The 22,828-nt window shown below is 42.0% G+C and overlaps 1 protein-coding gene across 1 annotated transcript in view; it reads left to right on the forward strand.

The window, feature by feature from the left end:
• Positions 1 to 4,971: 4,971 nt before the first annotated feature.
• CTH (cystathionine gamma-lyase) overlaps positions 4,972 to 22,828 on the forward strand; it is a 32,691-nt gene continuing 14,834 nt past the window's right edge. Inside the window, exons 1-6 of the mRNA XM_067563379.1 lie at positions 4,972 to 5,328; positions 9,422 to 9,503; positions 10,204 to 10,299; positions 16,599 to 16,708; positions 17,477 to 17,608; positions 19,875 to 19,932. Of these exons, the coding sequence (XP_067419480.1) occupies positions 5,161 to 5,328; positions 9,422 to 9,503; positions 10,204 to 10,299; positions 16,599 to 16,708; positions 17,477 to 17,608; positions 19,875 to 19,932 (646 nt within the window). The 5' untranslated portion in view covers positions 4,972 to 5,160. The remainder of the gene's footprint in view (positions 5,329 to 9,421; positions 9,504 to 10,203; positions 10,300 to 16,598; positions 16,709 to 17,476; positions 17,609 to 19,874; positions 19,933 to 22,828) is intronic.

Consider the following 22,828-nt stretch of genomic DNA (forward strand, 5'->3'; position numbering starts at 1 on the left):
TATTCTGTAGGAAGTTGATGCATTCATTAGAGAGGTGAGCCAGCTGCTAATGCCCTAAAACAAAAACAGCTTCCTCCTCAGTTCTGGCAGTGAGTTGCGCAGCAGTCTGGGAGAGAGGAGCTCATGCAAATGAACTGCTTCATGTTTTATTTGGTTCTTAAGATCATTCTTTCTCCAAGCAGGGATGTGCAGCCCACAGGAATTACTGTAGTTCTAGAGCATTTGTGGATATACTGACCATAAGCCTAGTTTGTGGACCTAGAACAGCGTTTCTCAATTAAATTACACTCATACTCGATACCCTCCGCCGAAAAATCCGGGACATCTTCCCTTTTTCGGCAGCGCAGAGAACAGCTGCTCTCGGCGGTGCGATGTCACTTTCTCGTGGAACCCCAACAGTGTTCCCGCGGAACCCCAATTGAGAAACACTGACCTAGAATATTAAATAATATTAAATCACTTCCCAGGAACTGTGTGGTAGGATCTCATATTCTCCCCCATTAATGAGGCATGTTCCCACCCTGCTTGTATAGTTCATCCTCTATATTGTACTGTGCTATGTGGAAGATGGCTTCCCATCCTCAATAGACAATACATTGGGCACCCTGCTTACTTCTGGAGTGGAGCAGAGATACGCTTCAGACCACCTAAGCATCTTTCTTCCTCTCCATTGCTAACCTGTGAAACAAAACTGCTAGCTTTCAATCAGAAAGAGCCCAATAAGTTTGCTCATAGAATGATAGGACTCTAGTCCAGTCCCCTGCACTTATGGCAAGACTAAGTATTATCTAGACCATCCCTGACAGGTATATGTGTAACCTGCTCTTAAAAATCTCCAATGACCACCCTAGTCAATGTATTCCAGTGCTTAACTACTTTGACAGTCAGGAAGTTTTTCCGAATGTCCAAACAAAACCACCTTCACTGCAATTTAAACCCATTGATTCTTGGCCTGTCCTCAGAGTTTAAGGAGAACATTTTTTCTCCCTCCTCCTCGTAACAACCTTTTATGTACTTGAAAACTGTTATCATGTCTGTTTTGTCTTTTCTTCTCCAGACTAAACAAACCCAATTTTTTCAATCTTCCTTCATAGGTAATGTTTTCTAGACCTTTAATCATTCTTGTTGCTCTTCTCTTGACTTTCTCCAATTCGTCTACGTCTTTCCTGAAATGTGGTGCTCAGAACTGGACACAATACTCCAGTTGAGGCCTAATCAACATGGAGTACAGCGGAAGAATTATTTCTTGTGTCTTGCTTACAACACTCCTGCTAATACATCCCAGAATGTTGCTTGGTTTTTTTGCAACACTGTTACACTGTTGACTCATATTTAGTTTGTGATCCACTATGTCCCCCAGATTCCTTTCGGCAGTATTCCTTCCTAGCAGTCATTTTCCATTTTGTATGTGTGCAACTGATTGTTCCTTCCTAAGTGAAGTACTTTGCATTTGTCCTTATTGAATTTCATCCTATTTTCTTCAAACCATTTCTCCAGTTTGTCCAGATCATTTTGAATTTTAATCCTAACCTCCAAAGCACTTGCAACCCATTTCAGCTTGGTATCATCCGCAAACTTTTTAAGTGTACTCCCTGTGCCATTATCTAAAATCATTGATGAAAACATTGAATAGAACCAGACCCAAAACTGAACCCACTCGATATGCCCTTCCAACTTGACTGTGAACCACTGATGATTACTCTCTGGTTTTCCAACTAGTTATGCACCCAGTTATCTAGGTTGTATTTCCTAGTTTGTTTATAAAAAGGTCATGCGAGACAATATCAAAAACCTTACTAATGTCAAGATATACCACATCTACTGCTTTCCCCCATCCACAAGGCTTGTTATCCTGTCAAAGAAAGCTATCTGGTTGGTTTGACATGATTTGGTTCTTGACAAATCCATGCTGACTCTTACTTATCACCTTATTATCTTGTAGGTGTTTACAAATTGATTGCTTAGTTATTTGCTCCATTATCTTTCTGGGTATTGAAGTTAAGATGACTGGTCTGTAATTCGCCAGGTTGTCCTTATTCCCCTTTTTATAGATGGGCACTACATTTGCTCTTTTCCAGTCCTTTGGAATATCTCCTTCCATGACTTTTTGAAGATAATCACTAATGGCTCAAATATCTTGTCAGTCAGCTCCTTGAGTATTCTAGGATTATTTCATCAGGCCATGGAGACTTGAAAACATCTAACTAATTTTTAACTTGTTCTTTCCCTATTTTAGCCTCTGATCCTACCTCATTTTCACTGGCATTCACTATGTTAGATGTCCAATCGCTACTAACCTTTTCGGTGAAAACTGAAACAAAAAGTCATTGAGCAGGTAGGGCCCAATATTTAAAAGGTTAATGCTATTCAGAATTGTCAACCATGACACAGTAAACAGCAACTCTAACAGTAAAGAACTCTACAGTGCATTTTTTACAGTCCTACAGCAAACTATCCTGCACATTACTGTGCAAACTAGCTGAATTAATTTTCTCTGAGAACCCTTATTCATAAAAATAAGGTTATGTCTATATCACAACTGTTAACATGTCAGAGAAAAGTACACTCATTTACCCCCAACCTTGTTAAAAACACAAGCCTGAGTCTCCGTCCTTTCACATCTGTTCTACACCATGGATTTACTCCAGTGTAAATGAGAGGAGAATCAAGTCAATGGTCCTTTTTGCACTGTAGATTGCCCCATAGCCATGTTTTGTAACTAGGTTAAAGGCTTGGTGACAAACCCCTATCAAGGACAAAAAAGATATTTAGGGAAATTGATACAATTAAAACAAGCAGTAACTCACATTCTTATTGGTAAAAATACCTTTTGTGGTGTGTGTGTGAATTAAATGATACAAAAGGATATTCATATTCTATCTGTTCCCTCCCTCACTCTCAACTTTTGCCTTTTTCATGATTGACTATGATTCTATTTTCTCATCATCACGTCTCTTTCTTTAATTGTTTATATTGCATGCACCAATATAGACTGTAAATGCTTTAGGGCAATGACCTATCTAAATTACATGTTACATAAATCATTATGTATATCTTTGATGGTAAGGAAGTAATAAATAATCATTAAAAGCTGACTACTTGCTAAAGGTGCAAGGAAACTTAAAAAGTAGGAGAAACAGAGTGGAGGCTAATGAGGAGAGAGGAAGATTTTCAGATCTCAGCAGACACACTGGAACTGTACAAAGTATACTGTCGTTGCTCAATGAATAACTACCACCTAGAATCATAGGTTCAAATTCCAACAGGAGTGATTCATTCCTTTCTCCTCCTGCAATAGTTACATTGAATTGCATGCTGTGTGACTGCAAGGGGACTGAAGTTAGATTTCGTACAAGAAATCAGGGCTTTTTTAAAAATGATGACTCTGTATGAATAAATAGTGTCCGTACTGCATTGTCAACAAAAAGCTAACACACTTTTTCCTCAGCACAGGATTTTGCCCTAGTGTTTTTGCCACAATTCTCCTCCATCCCCCTACCCCCTCTCTCCCCCCCAGTTATTATTATTTGTATTACCATGGTGCCTAGGACCCTGGTCATGGACCAGAATCCCAATATGCTAGGCACTGTACAAACATGGAGCAGAAACAGAGTCCCTGGCCCCAAAAGTTTACATTCTAAATATAAGAGGAGGAAACTGCTTGATAAAAATAGATAGGAAAATACTAGGAAACAATAAGAACATTAGTCAGCATAACAGGCAATTGACAACAGCCAACAGCCTAACTACTGTCAAGTTTTTTGCAGGCATCATGGAAAACGTTTTAAGGACCAATTTAGAGGAGGACAATGAGATAGCTTTATGGATATTCATGGGGTGCTCCTCTTAAGTGTGGCAGTATGAGAAGAAGTATAAAGGTTCTTGTGTGAAAATGTAACAAGTGGGTGATGGAGGCTGGCATCATTGTCAACAGGTGGCAAGAGTTGATATCTCAGTAGTGGAGAGATGATGGGTATTGGGGGATATAGGCTGTGGAGGATGCTGAAAGTGAAGAAAAGCTGGTTATGTTGGAGGAGGGGGAGCTAGAGGACAGATGGGGGGGTGGCAAAGAGGAGGGTGATACGATCAAAGCAACAAGCCTGCAGAATGACTTGTGCAGCAGCATGCTGACCCAATAGGAGGGGGATAATATTGCATCTGTCAAAGCTACAGAAAAGGCTGCTGTACTAATCACCATACAAGATGATTAGAGCTAGGTCAAGAATTTTAGCTATGTGGATAGGAAAGGCAGTGTCTTAGACATGTTATGCAGAAAGAATTGTGTTGCAGGTTGCTTTGGTCAGCTGGATGGTGCCTTCTACCCCAGAGCCAGCTGCACTTCAAGGATGCTATACATACAGAGTGGTTAAAATACATTGAAAGAGGAGGGAGAGCTCTGAGGGCACCAACCAAGGAGGAGGAGACACACTGTGGGAAAGTGCTGCTTACCCAAGCCAGGGTGAGTTGGGGACCTAGTCCTTTAGCAGAGCAAGGGGAGCTCTGGGCTCCACTCCCCACAGTTGTGGGTACGGTGCTTTGGGAATGGATCCTGCGGGTGCTACGGAACCGTAAGACGGTGTAATGGACCCGAAAGCGCCCATTAATGTTATCCCCTGGGGAGGGACTGTGTGGCCTGGGCTGCCGCGGACCCAGCAGCGCTGTCTCCCTGGGCGGCTCTCAGGTTATGCATCCAAACCCCTTGTTCATGGCCAGCGAAGGCCGATGGCGCAGCGATGCTGCCAAGGGCAGCTGGAAGCACAGCAGCTCCAGCCGGCCACCGCCTGGCTCACGGCCAGGGGCGGGTGACAGCCAGGGTCTCCCAGGTTCAGCACACGCGTGACGAGAGCAGCCGGGGGATGGACACGTCGCAACGCCCTCCATCCTGCGCCAATGAGGGGCAGGCCCAGCCCCAGGCGGCTACGCCCGGCCGGGTCTCCTCCCACAGTCGCATTGTGTAATGTGCCGGGCGGAACTGCAGTGCTGCTGCTGAGCTGCTGCTGCTGCTCTGGCACAAGAAGCCGGCCGCAGCCAGCGCCAGGAGCGTAGAGTGTATTAGCAGCCGGCGATAGCCACAGCCTGTGTGAGCCAGCCCATTCCCGTCCCGGCAGCCGCCTGCACCAGCACCAGCCAGCCGCTCTCCTCAGTCGGTCCCCACCACCCATGGAGAAGGTAGAGGACGGGTCCCAGGGCTTCCTGCCGCCCTTCGAACACTTCGCCACTCAGGCCATCCACGTGGGGCAGGAGCCGGAGCAATGGACCTCCATGGCCGTGGTGCCCCCCATCTCCCTCTCCACCACGTTCAAGCAGCAGGCGCCCGGCCGGCACAGTGTGAGTGGGCAGGGAGTGGAAGGGGTGATCGGGGCGAAGGGAAACGTGGGGAGTGAGCAAGAGAAAGCGCGGAGGGTGGGGAGCAGGAACATGAGGATCGCGGATGCTTTGATTTAGGTCAAAGGACTGAAACAGATGTCGGATTCAAAGACTCTCTCAAACGATGTCGAAATGAGGTGGGGGAGAAGGTTTATCTCCCTAAAGCAGAAACATCCCGGCAGGTCAAGCTCCGACCTATACACAAAGTATCCACATCTCTACACACCCGCACACTTGTAAGGGAAAGGAATTTGTTTCATGCCCATTCAGACTGGAAGTAGTAGTGTGTTGTTTAAATCCAGCTATGGGACACGAAAAGGATGTAAACCAGCAAGCTATTTACAGCTGAGTAGTTTTTAAAAAAAAAGTCTTGCCTATTTTCTATTTTGGAAAATGGTAAAAATTATTTTGCCTAGATTAGACTATTTCAAGTATGCCAAGTTTCAGCCAAAAGCAAAAATTCTGTATCATTGCTGTAAATAAAACTCCCCTCTGTCACAAAAAGGTTCAGAGAGGAAATGTGGACTCACTTTTAACTCTGGAAATCCTGTGCCATTGCACTTTAAATGTTACAACACAGCTTGGAAGTTTCATAAAACCAACTGGCAGTCACCCAAATAGGCACCTGTCCAAAGCAGCACATCCGTCATTAAATACTCAGTGCAGGCAAAGTTTATGCATTTAAAAATCAACATTTATAATGCTTAATAATGTTTTTGACTCTAATCATTTAACACATGACAATCTAGCAATGTCAGAATGATGAAAGAAGGGGCGTGGCTACCCAAGGGAGGTAGTGCATAGAGAGTTAGGGTGAGAATTTAAAGTGCACTACCTACTCTACACTATTTCCCTGTATGGACACCCTTACTGTGCACTAAGTGTGCCCTCAGGTAGTTTAGCTTAATATATTTCCAAACTGAATTATGTTAATGTGCCCAAGGGCACTCATAGTGCACAGTAAGGGTATCCACATGGGGAGTTAGTGCAAAATAGTTAGTGCACACCAGCTACTTTGGGTTTTTCCCTGGGTAGACAAGCCCTAAATAAACATGCAAAACAGGCTGAAAGAAAAATATAATTCCTTCCCTTGTTTCTGTTCCTTTAGCACAGAATTGTAGCATGAGTCAAGAGAAGGCAAACTTGTTTTCCCCTGAGACTAGTCAACTTGGAGCCCTAATTTCTCCCACATCTAGCTGAATATGGACCAGTTTCAGGTAATCAGACTGTATTTCTCCTTGCAGTCTGATTTCCCAATAGTATTAGTATGGGGGAATTAAAAAAAAAGTTCCTTGATAGTTTGTAGATATTAACATATGGTCCTTACAGTTTCTCTTAACTGTAATATTACTAAAAGATCATCATACCGCAGGCAGAGCAAAAACCAATGCACTCACTACTCCATAAACTACAAAGTGTGCTAGCGTAGGAACTGTGTGTAATAATTGGGTGTAATAATTTCGCACAGAAGCAGTTGTACTATAGGCTGTGAAAGGAAACAATGCCTGCTGGCAGGATTCAAAGAGACTGAAAATGCCATTGATCCAGGGCCAAGATCTTCAAATGACTAGTGATGTTTGGGTGCCCAGCGAGGGACACATTAAAGGAGCCTGACTTTAAAAAGTGCTGAGCACCCTCCCCCTTAAAATAAGGCCTCGCTAAAGCATCTCAAATTAAGCACCATAAATCAATAGTAATTTTAAAAAAATTGACCCATATGTGTGGGTCCAAATATAATTCTCTCTCCCCAGAACTAACTTGAGTAAACAAATGAAGCCAGCAATATCAATCTTTCCTCCTAGGCAGAGGTATAGGTTTCTCCACCATGATCTGAAAAAAACATATGGTCTCTGAGGGAAATTTTCAAAGACACAAACTGAAAGTCAGTTGGAATTGAATACCTAACTTCCTCTTCGTTTAAGTAGACATGTTGGTGTAGATTCTCCAAAGTGCTTTGAACATCAGGAAGCTGATAGCCAGATTAATGTTCTGTCATTTATCACATGGTCTGTGGGCAAGCAGAACACTGTCTTTATCTGAAATTTGATGGTAGAATGTAACCTGGACCCATACTGCAAAAAACAAACAAACAAAAACCCCATTCATATTGTTAAATTAATTTGCTTCAATTGTGTTCACAAACTTTGCTGCTTACTTTCCATAAATATTCTATAGAATACTGGCAGAAATTTTTGTGGAAATTAAGAATTTTAAACAAACTTTGGGCAATAATTGTGAAAAATAAACTTTTGAATTAATAAGTCTGACATTTCTCCTCCCAAACTCTGATTCTAAGCATTACCATTACCTACCTGAGAAATGGAAACATATCATGTGATCAGTGTGTCCTCTCAAAACTACCTGACAGAGCTTGAATTTAAATATCAAATACTTGTGAATGAGCAACAGACAACTAATTATTTGCCAAATTTGAGTAAAAAATCCAATAATCACAACCTGTTTACAGTAGTTGGAGAACAGAAATACAGGAAAGTTAATGGAATATACTTTTTATGCAACTTTCTGAGCCACATTCTTACAGCAAGTTCAAAGATATAAGCTTACACAAGGTAAGGAAATTATCAGAATCCAGAACATGATAAAGAATCTCTTTATACAGGAATTCTGAAACTAGAAAGACATCAGAATACTTAACCAAATTGTTTTTTTTTCTTCCTTCTTCATTTTTTTCCTATTGAGTTTTTTTAGAGTTCCAATGCCACTGTGAGGGATGTTGGGCTCATTGCACCAGCGCTGGTCTTCCCAAGAATTTCAGATGACTTGTGCCAAGAAAATACTTGTCCTTCTGAAGATCATAATTTTTCAGACTGACATGATGGCTTTCAAAACCTACTGACAGGCTCCCTGCAGCACCAACCTTACAGCTGGCAGGGAGGGGTGTGTGTGTGTGAAAAGGGAAGCTCATCTGTCTCTTTGATCAGGGCCGTGGAGGTTTTGGATTAATTTCGGTTTGTTATTACAGATATGTAACCATTTGTTCAGAGGCAGCTCTTGTTATTACCAATTATGCATTTTGGCATCACTGTGTGACAGTCATGCATTGCTGAAGACTTGAGGCAGCACCGCATCCCAGAATTGTGGAACAGGATTCAGGACCTGGTCTTTCACCATTTGAAATTAGTGTGAGCCTTGCCATTCACATCAGTGGATGCAAAATCAAATCCCAATTGCACAATATTTGGGCCTGATCCTGAAATACTGTTTGTCTCCATTGAGGTCAACTGGTGCTTGGACCCTTTTGGTGGCATAGTGCAAAGTATCAAAGAGCTTATGATGTCCTATTTAAATGTCCATTAGGGAGTCTCATAAGATCGTTACTAGAGTAAGATGATTAAAATCAGCTTGTGGCAAAAACTGAGTTAATGTTTTAAATGGGAGCAATTAATTTATTGTAGTTTTATCTTCATTCTAATACAACCTGTATTTTATTCAGCAAACACTGCATCCAGATTTCCCATGCTAACTCCTCTAAGTTTTAAAAGTTGTGTCTGATTTAGATATACAAGGTAGATTCTTCCCTGATATAAATTGGCAGAGATCCATGAAATCAGTGGAGTGGTACAGATTTTCACAGCTGACGATTTAGCCATCAGTTCCCAAAATTGTGGGTTAATGCTTGGAAATGAACTGTAGAGGTCCTTTTTAGTAAAAGTAGTATTTCAATGTGGGACTAATTATCAGCAAAATATTACAGGACGTATTAAAACTTTACCGACCAAATTAAGTTATGTCTGAGAAAAATGACTTACTAGAGCTTATCAGAGTGCTTAGTTTAACTGTAAACAAATTGTCTCCTGTTCTGACAAGTAACAGATGTTTGATCCCGGGTGGCGTACAAGAGCTTATGATAGCAGGTGACTATATTTTGAATGCATAACTCTGTATAAGGAATATGGATCTCTTGGGTGGTCTAGTATTTTACCAGATTTTAAGACAGGTGATTGTCAGTACAAGTTTAACTATGTTATTGTATGGCACGTCCTCCAAAATCCCCAATACTTACTGTTATTTTTGCATCTTATTGTCACCACAGGGTTTCGAATATAGCCGTAGTGGAAATCCTACTCGGAATTGCCTGGAAAAGGCTGTAGCAGCACTGGATGGAGCCAAGTACTGTAAGCTGTCAGCATTTTTATTAAGAAATATGTCAGCATATGTGTCTTCAGATTGAACTACAGTAAAAGTATCCTAAAAGGGTGGGAGCGCCTGAGTTTGACCACTAGCAGTAAATCATTTAACTCAGCTTTTGCTGTCAACATTTATCTCAAATGTCAGCTACTTCACTGGTCTGATCTTTTTTCTTAAAATATACCTGAATGAATATTCTTTGACCAAAAATGCTAACAACACTTATGCCTTTGATCTTTACCACTCTTTACACACTCTGCTGGTGTGAATTGTCTATTTATTGATGTATTTAAAATTGTCTTGACCAGAGATAAATACAAAAGACACTACAGTGTGAAGTCTAATACTGTGGGTCAAATCCATTCTTGTGTAACAACATGGAAATCAATGGAATGAATTTGACTTAAGATCAGTAATTTAGGGCTAGATTCTACCACCACTATGCTTAATGAGTAGCATCTTACAGCATGTCATCCTGTTTATTTCAGTGGAACTATTCATGCAGTAATGTACTATTCAGCATAAGTAAAAGTGGCAGAAATTGGCCCTTTATAAAACATTGACACTAAATAGGGAATCTGGGGAGAGACAAAAGTTTTATGTTCATAACATGATATAAAGACATTTTTCTATAAAATATAAATGTGACTTTGTTCTCTGCCATAGTGATTCTTTTTTCTATTCTAGGTTTATCTTATGCCTCAGGCTTAGCAGCTACTGTGAATATTGCGCATTTATTAAAGACAGGAGATGCTGTTATCTGTATGGATGATGTTTATGGAGGTAAGGGAGCACCAACATATGTTAGGTCTTAACTGTGTTAGTTGTACATTTCTTAAATTACTCCTGGGCGAATTCTGCACCACTGCGCATACACAGAATTCATGTCCTATGCAGATTTTTTTTTCCCCTGCAGAAAATACATTTTTCTGGGAAGGCACCGCAGATGCACCTTTTGCCCACCAGGGGCTGCTGTGGTGCTAGAAGAGAGGGCAAGTGGCTCAGCCAGGGAGAGGGAGGGAGAGAGGATTCTTTCCTCTCAGTGCCCTGCCCATGTGCCAGGTGAGAAGGCATGGGATATCAGGGGAGGAGGGAGGAATGGAAAGAGGGGGGCACAGGGGACTGCAGTTTAGATGCATTATTACTCAAAGTTTTGTATTAATATGCCTAAAAAGGAATCTATTTGTCTAAAACATTTCCTGAATCTTTTTTGTTGTCTGTATTATTACAGACATATTTGCTAACTGGTATTTTGAAATAAATTACCAAAATAATTGAAACTGGCATGATTATATTGTGTTATTTTGATAAATAAAATATGCAGAATTTTACAGAATTTTAACGTACTATGTGCAGAATTTTAATTTTTTTGGTGAAGAATTCCTGCAGGAGTATTAAATATATTAAATTGATCATAAATAACTAAATACTTAGGGTGTTCAACCAGTTATTTTTTGAACTGCATATTTAGTGATAACCTTATTTTTCAATGGAGACAATACCTCATGTAATGAAAAGGCAAGGCTTCTGTAATAACAGAGTATTCCTGTATGACTACATTGGGCAAAGGTGGAGATGTGAATATTTGTAGAATGGTTGCTCTAGTTTAAGATGGAGAACTCAAAAGGTATGGCTAACTGGTGATGTCTGCTTCAGAGAGGAAAAGTCTGAACTTTCTAGCTGTGCACAGATAAAAAGTGGATTCTACCTAAGAATCCAGGAGTTGCTGAAGATCCAAAATGGCCCCAGATTTCCAATGTTTCCTCTAGATTACCCCTTCTACCCACCAGTATCATTGTCTGGATTGAGTTTCAGACAACTCTCATTCCAAACTATTTTCTTTGCTAGACACTGTGAAAGCCTTATCTGTTAGAGCTATGAGTTCTCCATATGTTGATAACATTGCAGCCCATGCTATCTTGTGATCTTCTTTTGTGGCCTCACAAATGTGAGCAGAAGGGCTGACATATACTTATGGAGACTTACATGGTGGAGGAGTGACATATCCTTATAGCCTCTGCGTGGTAAAGAAGGAACTGTTCATATTACTCTGGGAACTTTCAGAGGAAAGAATTTTTTAATGGAAGTGTGACCTAGTCCAGTTCTGCCAAAGTCTGCAAGAAAGTCAATACCATCGCAAGGTCCCTGTTTTATGGTCTGCAGAGAGAGCTAGAAGAATCAGCATGGTCAACATCTGAGTTTTGTTCATCATTACAAGGAGATAATCAACCAATATAGCTAATGTAGCCTCCATATTATATACAGATCTTGAACCAGATCAAAAGAAGGCAGAGGAGTGCAGATGACACCAGAGTTGATTAGTTGCCTCTTCAGTAAAGAACAGGTTAGGGAAAGGCCAACCATAGGTAATATTTGTTAAAATATGATTTCTTGAACAAGAGCTGGACAGTTCATTTGCAGGAATTCAGCACCTTGCCCTCCATTTGGTCAAGATAAAATTAGATTGACTTTATCCACAAAGCAGTTCCCCATAGTAAAAAATAAGTTGACTTACTCTTCAAGCTGCTTAGATTTACCTTATTGTCCAGTACATAAAGCAGTGCTGCTGACTTGAATTTACAGATGAAATGGAGGAATTTACTTCTCCACTACCAAAACCAGCATAGTTGCCTGTGACTTAAACTCTCCAAGAATCCAGTGGATAGGAAGGTGGAAGCCACCCTCAGAAGGGACTTCAGTGCTTCCTCAGCTACTCTCCGAGCATCTCTGGCAGCCCCTTGCTTTGTTCGAGCCACAGTGTCATGACCGGAATAATTTAAAGCTCTTAAGGGCAGAAACAAAATCAACTTTTAGTCTATACTTAAGAAAATCTACATAGCAACATCATTTGTGGCAGGTGTGTCATCTAGCTCCACGGCCAGGAGACATGCATGGATTCATCTCTGGAAAGTAGTTACTCCAAACAAGCCCTATGCTCCTCTAAATTCACAGGCTCTGTCTTCATTGGAGAACAGTTGATTAAGATAGTGGCTGAAAATGCTGATAAAACCAATCAATCCCTCCTTTCTCCACTTAGTGCTCTAAGAAGGGACTACAAACCACATGCAGATAGAGACACTCCTTTTGTCCATTTTCTAGATGAAGGTTCCAGAGAAAAGACAACAGATATGTAAGGTAAAACCTTGGAACTGAGGAGCGAGGAGAAAACCTAAAGGAGCTCTCATAATTTCCAATCTCAGTATGACAATGAGTGGATGTGCCTTCACCCAAACCTGAGCTTGGGAGACAGGATTTACCATTTTCCAGACAAATGGTTTGCTTCAATCACAAGAGAGAGTGCCAGAGTTACTCTCTTGAGCTAACGATTCCCCCACACCCCATCATCCGGTCTCTAGTCACCATGGCTCCCTCCAAGTGCAGAATGATCGAGAATGAGATCTCTCACCTTCTGGACATGGGAGTGGTAGGATTTTCCCAGAAGAACATTTCTCAGGGTTTTATTCTGTTTCCTTCGTTGTTCAGAAGGGCACTGGAAGAGTCAGAACCATTCTCAACTTCGAAAGGCTCAGCAAATGCATGAAGAAAACAAAGTTCCAGATGGAGACCCTAGCTTTGATAGTGATATCTCTGTCTCAAGGGGACTTCCTAACAGTGGTGGATTTGACAGATGCAACTTCCACATTCCAGTGTGTCCGGGCCACCTCAGGCTTCTGGGTTTTGCTTATGGCACAGATCACTACAAGTGCCAAACTCTTCCATTCGGTCTCTCATCAGAATCTGATATATCCACACTGGTCAAGTGCAGCAGCTCAACTATTGCTCAGTGTCTTCAACTACTGGGCCTCCTGGTCTCATGAGTAGGGATCTCCCCCATGGGCAAGATCGCACATCAGGAGCCTTCAGGCTTTTCTTCTGAAAGGATGAAACCACTCCTCAGAGCGCATGCAACTTCAGATACGTATCCTGAAACAGGTCCTCGATGCCTTGAGATGGTGGACACTCTGGGAAAACGTCAGCCGGAGTCATCCCATATGCTTTTCAAACCCTCAGATCCTCACCACCAATGCCAGCCTAACAGAATGGAGAGCACATGTGGGACCCAGAACAGTACAGAGCATTTGGAGTTCCAGGGGGAAAAAAACCAGCATCAGTCTCTTGGAACTCAGGACAGTCAAACTATCTCTTCTGAGATTCCAGAATTACTGAAAAGGAAATCACACCCTGGTCCAGTCCAGCAATACGACAATGGTTGTATACATAAACAACGAAGGAGGGACAAGGTGCACAGCTCTATAAGTAGAAGTGATGGAGACAATGGAGTGGGCAGAAACAACTCTCCTTTCCCTAAAGGCAGTCTGCATAAAAGGCAATTGAATTGAAAGGTAGAATGGCTCAGCCGGTGCAATGTCAGAGTAACTGGGCCCTCTGGCGTCTGTCTCTGCGCCGGTTCACAAACTACTCAGAGACCCTTGTGCTGGTTAAACACCTTGTGCAGTTTATTGACACAGTGGGTTCCCATCACCTTCACCCTATATACAGCTCTGGCCTAGCAGTCCTGGGGGGGACCCATAACAGGTAGGAAAGAGCAATCTCTCTCTCCTGCCCCTGCTTCTCCCCTTTCCTCTGCCTTCCTGTGCTCCTTTGTAGGCTCTGCCTAGTACAGAGATCCTCAAACTGTGGGACATGTGCAGAGGAACCTTTGGGGGGGGGAGTGGCGGCAGGGCCTGGGCCAGCCCCCACAGGGGCGGACAGGAAGCACCACCCAGCCCTGCTCTGCCCCCTTTTCTGCTCCAGCCCTACCTCCCAGCTCCTGGCTCTGTTCAGAGCCCTGAGCCCTGCGGCCCTGTTCCTGGCCCCGGGCCCCAGCTCCCAGCCCCATTCGCAGCCCCAGACTCCACAGCTGCAGCTCCAGTCCCCACCCCGGCTCCTGGCCCCCAACTGCGGCTTTGACCCTGCTCCCAGCTCCTGCTTCTGGGAGGGGGTGTGGACCAGGTAAGGGGGGGCATGACTCCAAAAGTTTGGGTACCATGAGTGGCTTAATTAGCCTTCCAGCTCTGCCCCACCTACAAATTAGGCACAGCCTGCTTAATCAGTACCATTCTGCCTTGCTTGATTGGAGCTGCTGTGAACAGAGTGCTGACTCAGGCCTTTGGCCTCCCACACTGTTGCAGTCCGCAACTTGGAATGTTGCCTAAACCAGAAAATCTTCAACCTCATCTTTCAGGAGTTTGGTCTGTGCCAGTTGTTCTGTTTGCCAATCGCAAGAATGCAAAGTGGCCAGAATACTTCACCATGGAAGCAGACCCCCAAGTCTCTGTCACACAGATGGCTACAAGGCCTGCTATACGCTTTCCCACCCTTTCCTCTCATAGGAAAAGTGATCCAAAAGATGAGGCAAGAAGAAGAAAAAATGATAGTACAGATAGAAGCACCACTGCAGCTACTAGTGAGGCCCAATATCCATTATCAAGGACCATTCTTCCATCTGGACCCAGACTGCCTTCATCGAACAGCCAGGGAACTGTTGGATGAGCACAGCGTATCTTCAAAAGAGAGAGGGATTTTGCTCTCTTCTAGGAGACTTTCCACTATAAAAACCTACTCATTCATTTGGACTAAATTCAGCCTTTGGTGTCGGACACAGAGCAAACCCAAAGGATCCTGGGATTGCAGTTATTCTAGACTTCCATCAAGGACTGGATAAGGGACTTCAGGTGTCAGCCCTCTGTAGTGTACTGTTCACAGGATCTTCAGGCTCGCTGGCTGAGAACCTACCAGACTCCTCAGAGCAGTCAGACTGGCGATCAGACCAGCCTTAGCTAAATGGGATCCACCACTGGTGTTGAAAGCCATAACCACTCGTTCTTTTGAACCCCTAACTTCTGTGTCACTATTTTACCTCTCCATCAAAACCTGTTTTCTGGTGACCATCACATCTGCCCTGTGAGTCTCAGAACTGGCAGTCTTATCTAGATGACAAAGTGATGCTAAAGACTCCAGAAATTTTCTTGCCAAAGATGAACTCTCCTTTCCATGCGTCGTGCGAGATTGCCCTCCCTTCATTCTGTCCAAAGCCACAGCATTCAGCTGAGGAGCTGTGGCACTGTTCGGATGTTAGAAGAGCACAGATTTACATCAAGCATACGGAGTTCATTAGGAGTTCAGGCACCCTGTTTGTCTCCTTCTGGCCAAATTGTCTAGGATTCAGAGTCATCAAGCTCTCCCTTGCTAGATGGATCAGACTATGTGTCTAGGCATGCAAGGCAGCTGATATTCCTGTACCAGAAGGAATCAAGGAGTTCTCCACAATATTTATGGTGACCTTGTGGGTCAAAAGAGCATGTGATTCCACCGCAGAGATCTGCAAAGCAGCAATATGGTCATTGACTAATGTCTTTATCAGATGCTATAGAGTGGACTTTCTGTCTTCTGCAGAGGGCTTCTTTGGCAAGAAGGTCATAAAGGTAGTGGTCCAGTAATAATCACGCTATTTGAACAATCTTGTAAAAGATAGAGGTCTTTTAGTTTCCTTTGTGTTTGTTCTTTTAGCCCTCTCTGGTCCTGTTCACTGTTTGCTACTTCCTGTGCATAGAAGAATTGTGGAAGACAATAGGCTGTAGAATGGAAAATTTCATACCCCATAATTTCCTTTCTGCTAGCACCATCTCCCATAATTCTATCCACACTGGACAGTTTGTCAGTCAAGAATCAATACATGATTTGGATAAGTTTCCATATAAGCAAGATCTTCTGTCATAGTAACAATAATGCCAGCCAAGTAACTAACTATTTTCTGCAAGTTTTTTACACAGCTTTAGCATGAATCATCTGGTGGCAAGTCAGAGAAAAGGGGGAAGTGGCAGCTTTGAACTGCACACAGGAGGAGAAAAGCCCATCCAATCATTAGACATATTTAAAAAAAAAATTACTTGTCTTATTTTTGCATAAAGAAGTATATCCTGCTTTTGTCTTCCACCCATCCTCCTGAGCCCTTTTTACCAATAACATGAAAATCAATGCCCTCCACCCCCTATGCTTTGGTGTTCATGGAAAGTTTCTTCCCTCTTGTGGAATAAGGGTAAAGCAGAATCTTTCATAACACAATGTTCCTCCTGTCTTAGGTACATACAGATATTTCAGGACGATAGCCTCCAAAATGGGTTTGAAGATTACTTTTGTTGATTGTAGCAAATTGGAATGCCTGAAGGCTGCAATCACACCAGATACCAAGGTAATGGAAGAATACTTCTGAATTCCATTTACAATGTGTCTTTAATGATTTTGTTTCGTTTCTTTACAAATGCTGCTTTTACTATAGGAGTGTAACTATTCTTATGCCAGGTTTTTATTTATGGCAGAAAGCATAAATGCACAGATCTTAAATTTCTTAACATTTCTGAAGTCTCTTCGTGGGAACACTAGTATGAGACTCTGCATTTGGGTAGCAAATTTTGAATACTTCAGAGGCCATGCAGAGAGGGACATTTTTTACTGGGCTAGAATAAAAGTTTGTTCACAGGTGAATGTTTTAAAGGGACTTCTGGATTGAGGAGGTTTTGCTGTTGACTCTGTTAATGGCTAAAGGCTGCTTTTTTCATGTGTTTTTTTTAATAATTATTATACTTTTTACAGCTGGATGGGAACATGGCATTTGGCAAACTAATATTAAATACAGCTAATGATTTTTTTAAGAGCTTTTCTTAAAAATATGAAGAAAAATTCACTGTTATATTGGTAAAGCTGTTGATAAAGGAATAAAGAAAGGACAGTGAGTGACTGTGAATAAGAGTGAGTGTGAGTGAGTGGGTGAATGATCGAGATCCATAGCATCAAGCCCAGATGTAAGAATGCAAGGTTGTCAGTTTGGTGTTTTCTGCAGAATATATGCAAAAGAAGAAAAGGAACAAGTGTCCTTTAAATAGAAAGTTATAGGTGATGGTACCTGTAAATTACACGATGTATCTAAAACTAATGATTTCTGTTTGTTGAAAAATTACAGCTTGTTTGGATTGAAACTCCTACAAATCCCACCCTGAAGGTCATTGATATTCAAGGATGTGCAGATGTTGTGCATAAACATAAAGACATTATTTTAGTAGTAGACAACACCTTTATGTCAGCATATTTCCAGGTAAACTGACTGAGTGTCTGAAATAATGGGAAGGTTGGTATGCAATGATTTATTAATTATTATTATTATTATTATTTTGTAATGCCTTCTGATGGCAGAAGGGACCACCAATGAAGAGCTGTGTGCTCTTCACCTCTGGTTTTGTTTTAAAGCATTATCACTGAAAAGTGGATGTACAATTGGCTCTTTACCTAATACAGATCTGATCCAAAGCACTTTACAGCATTTAAAGAAAATTAATTGGAGAAAGAACCAGCTAGCCATATAAAGATGTGAGCTCTGTTAAAACAAAGAGATCAATTACTTAATGGTTGCACTAAATCTAGACAATTATCTAAGGCACTAGCACAGTAGTGAAGCTAATTTTTTCCCTTCTCTCTAATTCAAAGTTCTCATGTTTTGGTTTATAAATGGGAGGAGCAGTAATGGTGACTTAAATGGATTTTCTGATTTGTCTGCTTTTATAGCTAACTCCTCTTTATATGGCTGAACTCTTCTCCTGTCTTTTTTTTTAACCTATGACATCATTTTGGGCCTTACACTGTGTTTTTAATTGTTTTCTTTAAAAAGTATAAATCTGTAATTTCATTGATTTGGAGAGAAAGTGATCAAAGTGTTTTAACACAGTAAACTCAATGGTATTTGAACTCAGCATCTTGGAAATATAAAAGAATCCCTTTAGCCTTTTGAGTCTTTAGTTATTATTTGTGGTAATTTGGAGCTTATTATTTTGGCCACAGAAAGCTCCCCTATTTTTTCCATTTGTGCAGTAGAAACACATGCAGCAGAGAATGCTTTTTCAAGTTAAAAAATCCTGAAGTATAGTGAATAAGTTTCAGACAAAGTATAGTTTCCAGTTCATGCCAAGAGACACATGCAAACTGTCTGATTTAATGAAAATTAGATTAATTTACTGTATTTTGGGAACAGGAATTGTCATGTTTGGTTTGTTTTTTAATTTCTTCATAAATTGAGGGGGCCCTTCAAAATAAAGGATTTGAATGCAATTAAAGTAGGTCTGCACAAATACAAAGTTGTAATGTTTGGCATTGTTAGGATAGTACCTCATATTCTTCCTTAAAGGCACTGGTTTATCAAAGCATTCAAGCAAGTACTTAAAATTTAAGCATGTGCTTTGCTGAGTTGGGGCCCTAGTTGTCAAAAGTTTAGTAGTCTTTTTTTCTAATTTGGCTCTGAGTTGCTTCTGCAAGACTCAGTATGGAAATGTGTTGAAGGAGCAATGTAAATGTACGCAATAATTTGTCTAGCTAGCATGTCTTCTATTAACCTGATCACAAGAGAGAAAATCTGTGTCAATGATTAACCCTGTAGGATTGTCTGACAAGTATTAAAAGGTAATATATTACACACTTGAAGGTTGCTACTGATACCCTATGCTAAGAGGATAATGATCCCTATTAAATTATTATTACTTCAGTGTGTTTCCTAGAGTTTACGTTACTATTCCATTATTGAGGGATAACAGCAAGACCATACAAACTTCCATACGTAGTCTGATAGCAAGATTTTTCTACCTTCTCTTGTTCTGAATCTATTAAATACATTGACCTTTTAGCACACTGGACAAACAGTGTAAGGGTTAAAGGGTAATAATGTGCTGTCTGTAATTTAATAATGGGTATAAAATCATATCATTGTTCGCTTTAGAGAAAGCAGCTGTTAGTCTTGTCATTTCCAATTGCTCTTAGCTTGGAAGAGCAACTGGAAAACTTGAGCAAATGTAAAGGATTCTGTTTGTCAGTTGCTCCTGCAAACTTTTCAACCTTCCTTTTGGCAGAGTCATTAAGGTGAAAGGTAAATCCCGACACTGACATAAAAAAATGCAGTGAACAAATTGGCCTGATTACTTGCACTTTCTTTGTAGAGGCTCAGGGTTCTGATTGGCCGGGGAAGTTATTTCGTATGTGCAGTTAGCATTGATTTGATTGTAACAGTGTTGAAGTGATTACTATTCTGTATGCACCTACAGGCTGTCTGGTAGGTGCATTCTGTAAATGGAAATAAAATAATTTTAAAAAACTAGGGATTTTCAGAAGAGCTCTGCATTGCCTTAACTTTTCTCCCACTGAAGTCAATGGGAGATAGACCAATGCTTTTGAAATTCCCACCCCGTGTATCTGTCACCTGAGTCTTCTGTTTTTGATCACCGAATTCCTGCTTTCTGTGGGATGGTGTGTAGAGTAATTTGTGATAGAAAATGGTGAAAAAATGTTAAATCAGATCTTCTATTTTTATTCCATTTTAGCGTCCTTTGTCTCTTGGAGCAGATATTTGTATGTATTCAGCAACCAAATACATGAATGGTAAGTGTCTGAATATTACATAGCTCAAAAGTTCTCTTGGTTTTGTTTAAAACCAATAATAAATGCCATAAAATATCAGTTTCTGTTGCTACTTGATGCTCTTTTTTCTCCGCATCTTACTGAAGAGCCCTCAGTAATTCTTGTTATGGACATACCTGTAGATGGGTGATATCTTCATCCTGCTCCTAACCACAGCACACACACAACAGATACTGTCCAACTGGTTTGCCTTTATTTTTAATTAAAATAACAAAGCCCTAAAACAGGACTGTATTTTCAAACCTAAGATCTCTCCTGAGCAGGTTGACTAGGATTTCTCCCTCTAGGATCTTCTGCCTTTCTCTCTTGTCTGTTACAAAGAGCCGTTCATTGTAATGACCCTCAGCTGATTGAAAAGCACCTTATGTCCATGTGCAGAAATCCTGTGTGTGGAAGGCCACTTGACTGGAGTTACCTCTTAAAATGTGTAGGGGTAAAGCTTTAGGCTACGTCTATACTGCTGCAGGAAGTCGACTTTCTTTAATTTGACTTTCAGCAGCTGATTTTTAGAAATCACAGCAGCGTGTACACACTACGCTGTTTGCGCTGGTCACTTGCGTTTACACTGACCAGTCTTAATTCGAATTTGGAAAGCAGTGCAATGTGGGTAGCTATCCCACAGTGCAACTAGCCACGGTGGCTGTTGAGACGAATGTCATCATCTCAGGATGCAATGCTGCTTCCCCCATCCTTCTTCCCCACCCCCAAACAAACAGGAAAAGTATTTTCGTTCCACTTTTTTACTCCACAGCATTTCTTAAGTGTGGGTGCAGTGCAGAGGTGTCTACAGAATGAAAGAAAAATAACAAGGTAGCCACAGTTAGCATTGTGAAGAAAATGATACAAATGTAACAATTTAGATAATGATCCCCTGCTACAATATAGACAGTAATCTCCATGCAGTGCACAGGGCAAACACAGAGGCTCATTCCATTCCTGATGTCCTAGAATGGTCTGCTCGCTATGCCATTTCAGAGAGAATCTGAGGACAATGTGGTGGAGGGGGCAAGCTCTGCTTGTATTTTAAACCCTTACAGAGAGGAACTGCGGACAGCGTGGTGCTGGGGGGGCGGAAACTCTGTTTGTATTTTAAACCTTTACAGAGAGGAACTGCTGATAGCATGGGAGGGGAGGCTATGCTTAAAACACAGATTTGCTGGACGCAGCAGGGTACCCGGAGTGTTCTGCCATAATGCAGGATACCTTGATTGCAGCGAAGTAGCTTTCAGTGGAGGAAGGAACAAGGGAGCCCTCCCCTGAAAAGTTTTTCAAGGGATAACAGATTACATACATGAAAGTTTCTGTGAGATACCAGCTGATGATAAACGTAGCATTTCTCATCACACAAAAAAACTGATCCTTGGGTAACCCCCAGTACAGTCACCGAAACGCCTGAGATCCCCTTCGTGCCCTCCCCCCTCCTCCCCCAATGTAAAAGGACAGAAATGCTAAGAAGAAGAAAAACTCACCAGATGTACCTTCCCCGGGATCATTTGTGCTGCTATATGCTGCTGGACTACTCGGGGGTCAGGAATAAGTCCTGACTTTCTGGGAGAACGGACACCCTGCTCTCCTGCACCCTGCTCTCAGCTTCCTCCTCCTCATCCACGGAGTCCTCATTGTTGATCATGGACTGTGACCTAGCGGAGGTATCGATGCTGTGTGGAGGTACCGTGGTGGGATCCCCACCAAGAATTGCATGCACCTCATCATAGAACCGGCATTTTTTGGGCGAGGAGCCAGAACGACTGTTAGCTTCCCTGGCTTTCTGATACAACTGGCGCAGCTCCTTGATCTTCACGCGGCACTGCTGCGCGTCCCTCTTGTGTCCCTTCTCCAGCATGCCCTGGGATATCTTCCCATAAATGTTCAGATTCCTTTTGCTGTCTCTGAGCTGAGCCAGAATGGACTCCTCACCCCACAGACTGATGAGTTCTAAGACCTCTGGTCGACTCCATGCTGGAGCGTGTTTGGGCTTTGCAGTAGCCATGTGGAGAACAGTGACAAAGCTCTCTCCACGCTGGCAGCACAGGAAATGAAAATTCAAATCTTTCTGGGGCTTGAGGGGAGGGGACTTTTCCTGCTAGCATGACCACTGAGCAGCACAGCGCAACTGTGCAGAGCAGTCAAAACAGGGCATTGTGGAATACATTCCGGAGGTCAATTCAATTTAAGTTCTGTTGTGTCTACACTGACACTAAATCGATTTAACAAATTCGAATTAGGCGCTAAGCCACTTGCAGAGGTGGTGTTATTAAGTCGGTTTTAGAAAAACCTTAATTCGAATTAACAGTGGTGCCAGTGTAGACGCGGGTGTAAGTAAGTCGACTTAAGTGACTTTAAGTTGACCTAAGTCGCCAGTGTAGACTAGGCTTTAGTCAGTGGAAGCTTAATAAACTGGGTGCTACTGTAAATGGAAAACACTTTCACAATCAATGCTGTGAATTCTGACTGCTGTCTTCCAGGATAGTTGTTAGTTCTGACAGCTCCTTAGCCAGTGTATCCCTTTAGATCATGGATATCCCCATCCCCCATTTACAAACCCTCTTCTCCTTCTCTGTAGGTCCTCACCTGGATCTCCAGCTATGCATCATTGACCCACACAACCACCATGTCCCCTAACAGTATTCCCCTACCCTCACTCTGGCTGAGACATTCGCCAGGCAGCAACTGCAGGCAGTTCGATAAAGGGAGTGCATCAGCCAGTGACTCTCAGATGGATTGCTGGCTGGGGCTGCAGTAGCTGGTGCAAAGCTGGTGGACAACCCCTCACCGTCAGGGGGCATTACTGGAGTGGGGAATTGTTTCATTGACGAAAGTGTACTGTGATGATTGCAAGGGCTTCTCTGAGATAAAG

Source organism: Emydura macquarii, unplaced genomic scaffold (assembly GCF_026122565.2).
Source record: "Emydura macquarii macquarii isolate MOO-44397 ecotype Brisbane River unplaced genomic scaffold, CSIRO-AGI_Emac_v2 contig_2481, whole genome shotgun sequence".
NCBI classification, from domain to species: domain Eukaryota; kingdom Metazoa; phylum Chordata; order Testudines; family Chelidae; genus Emydura; species Emydura macquarii.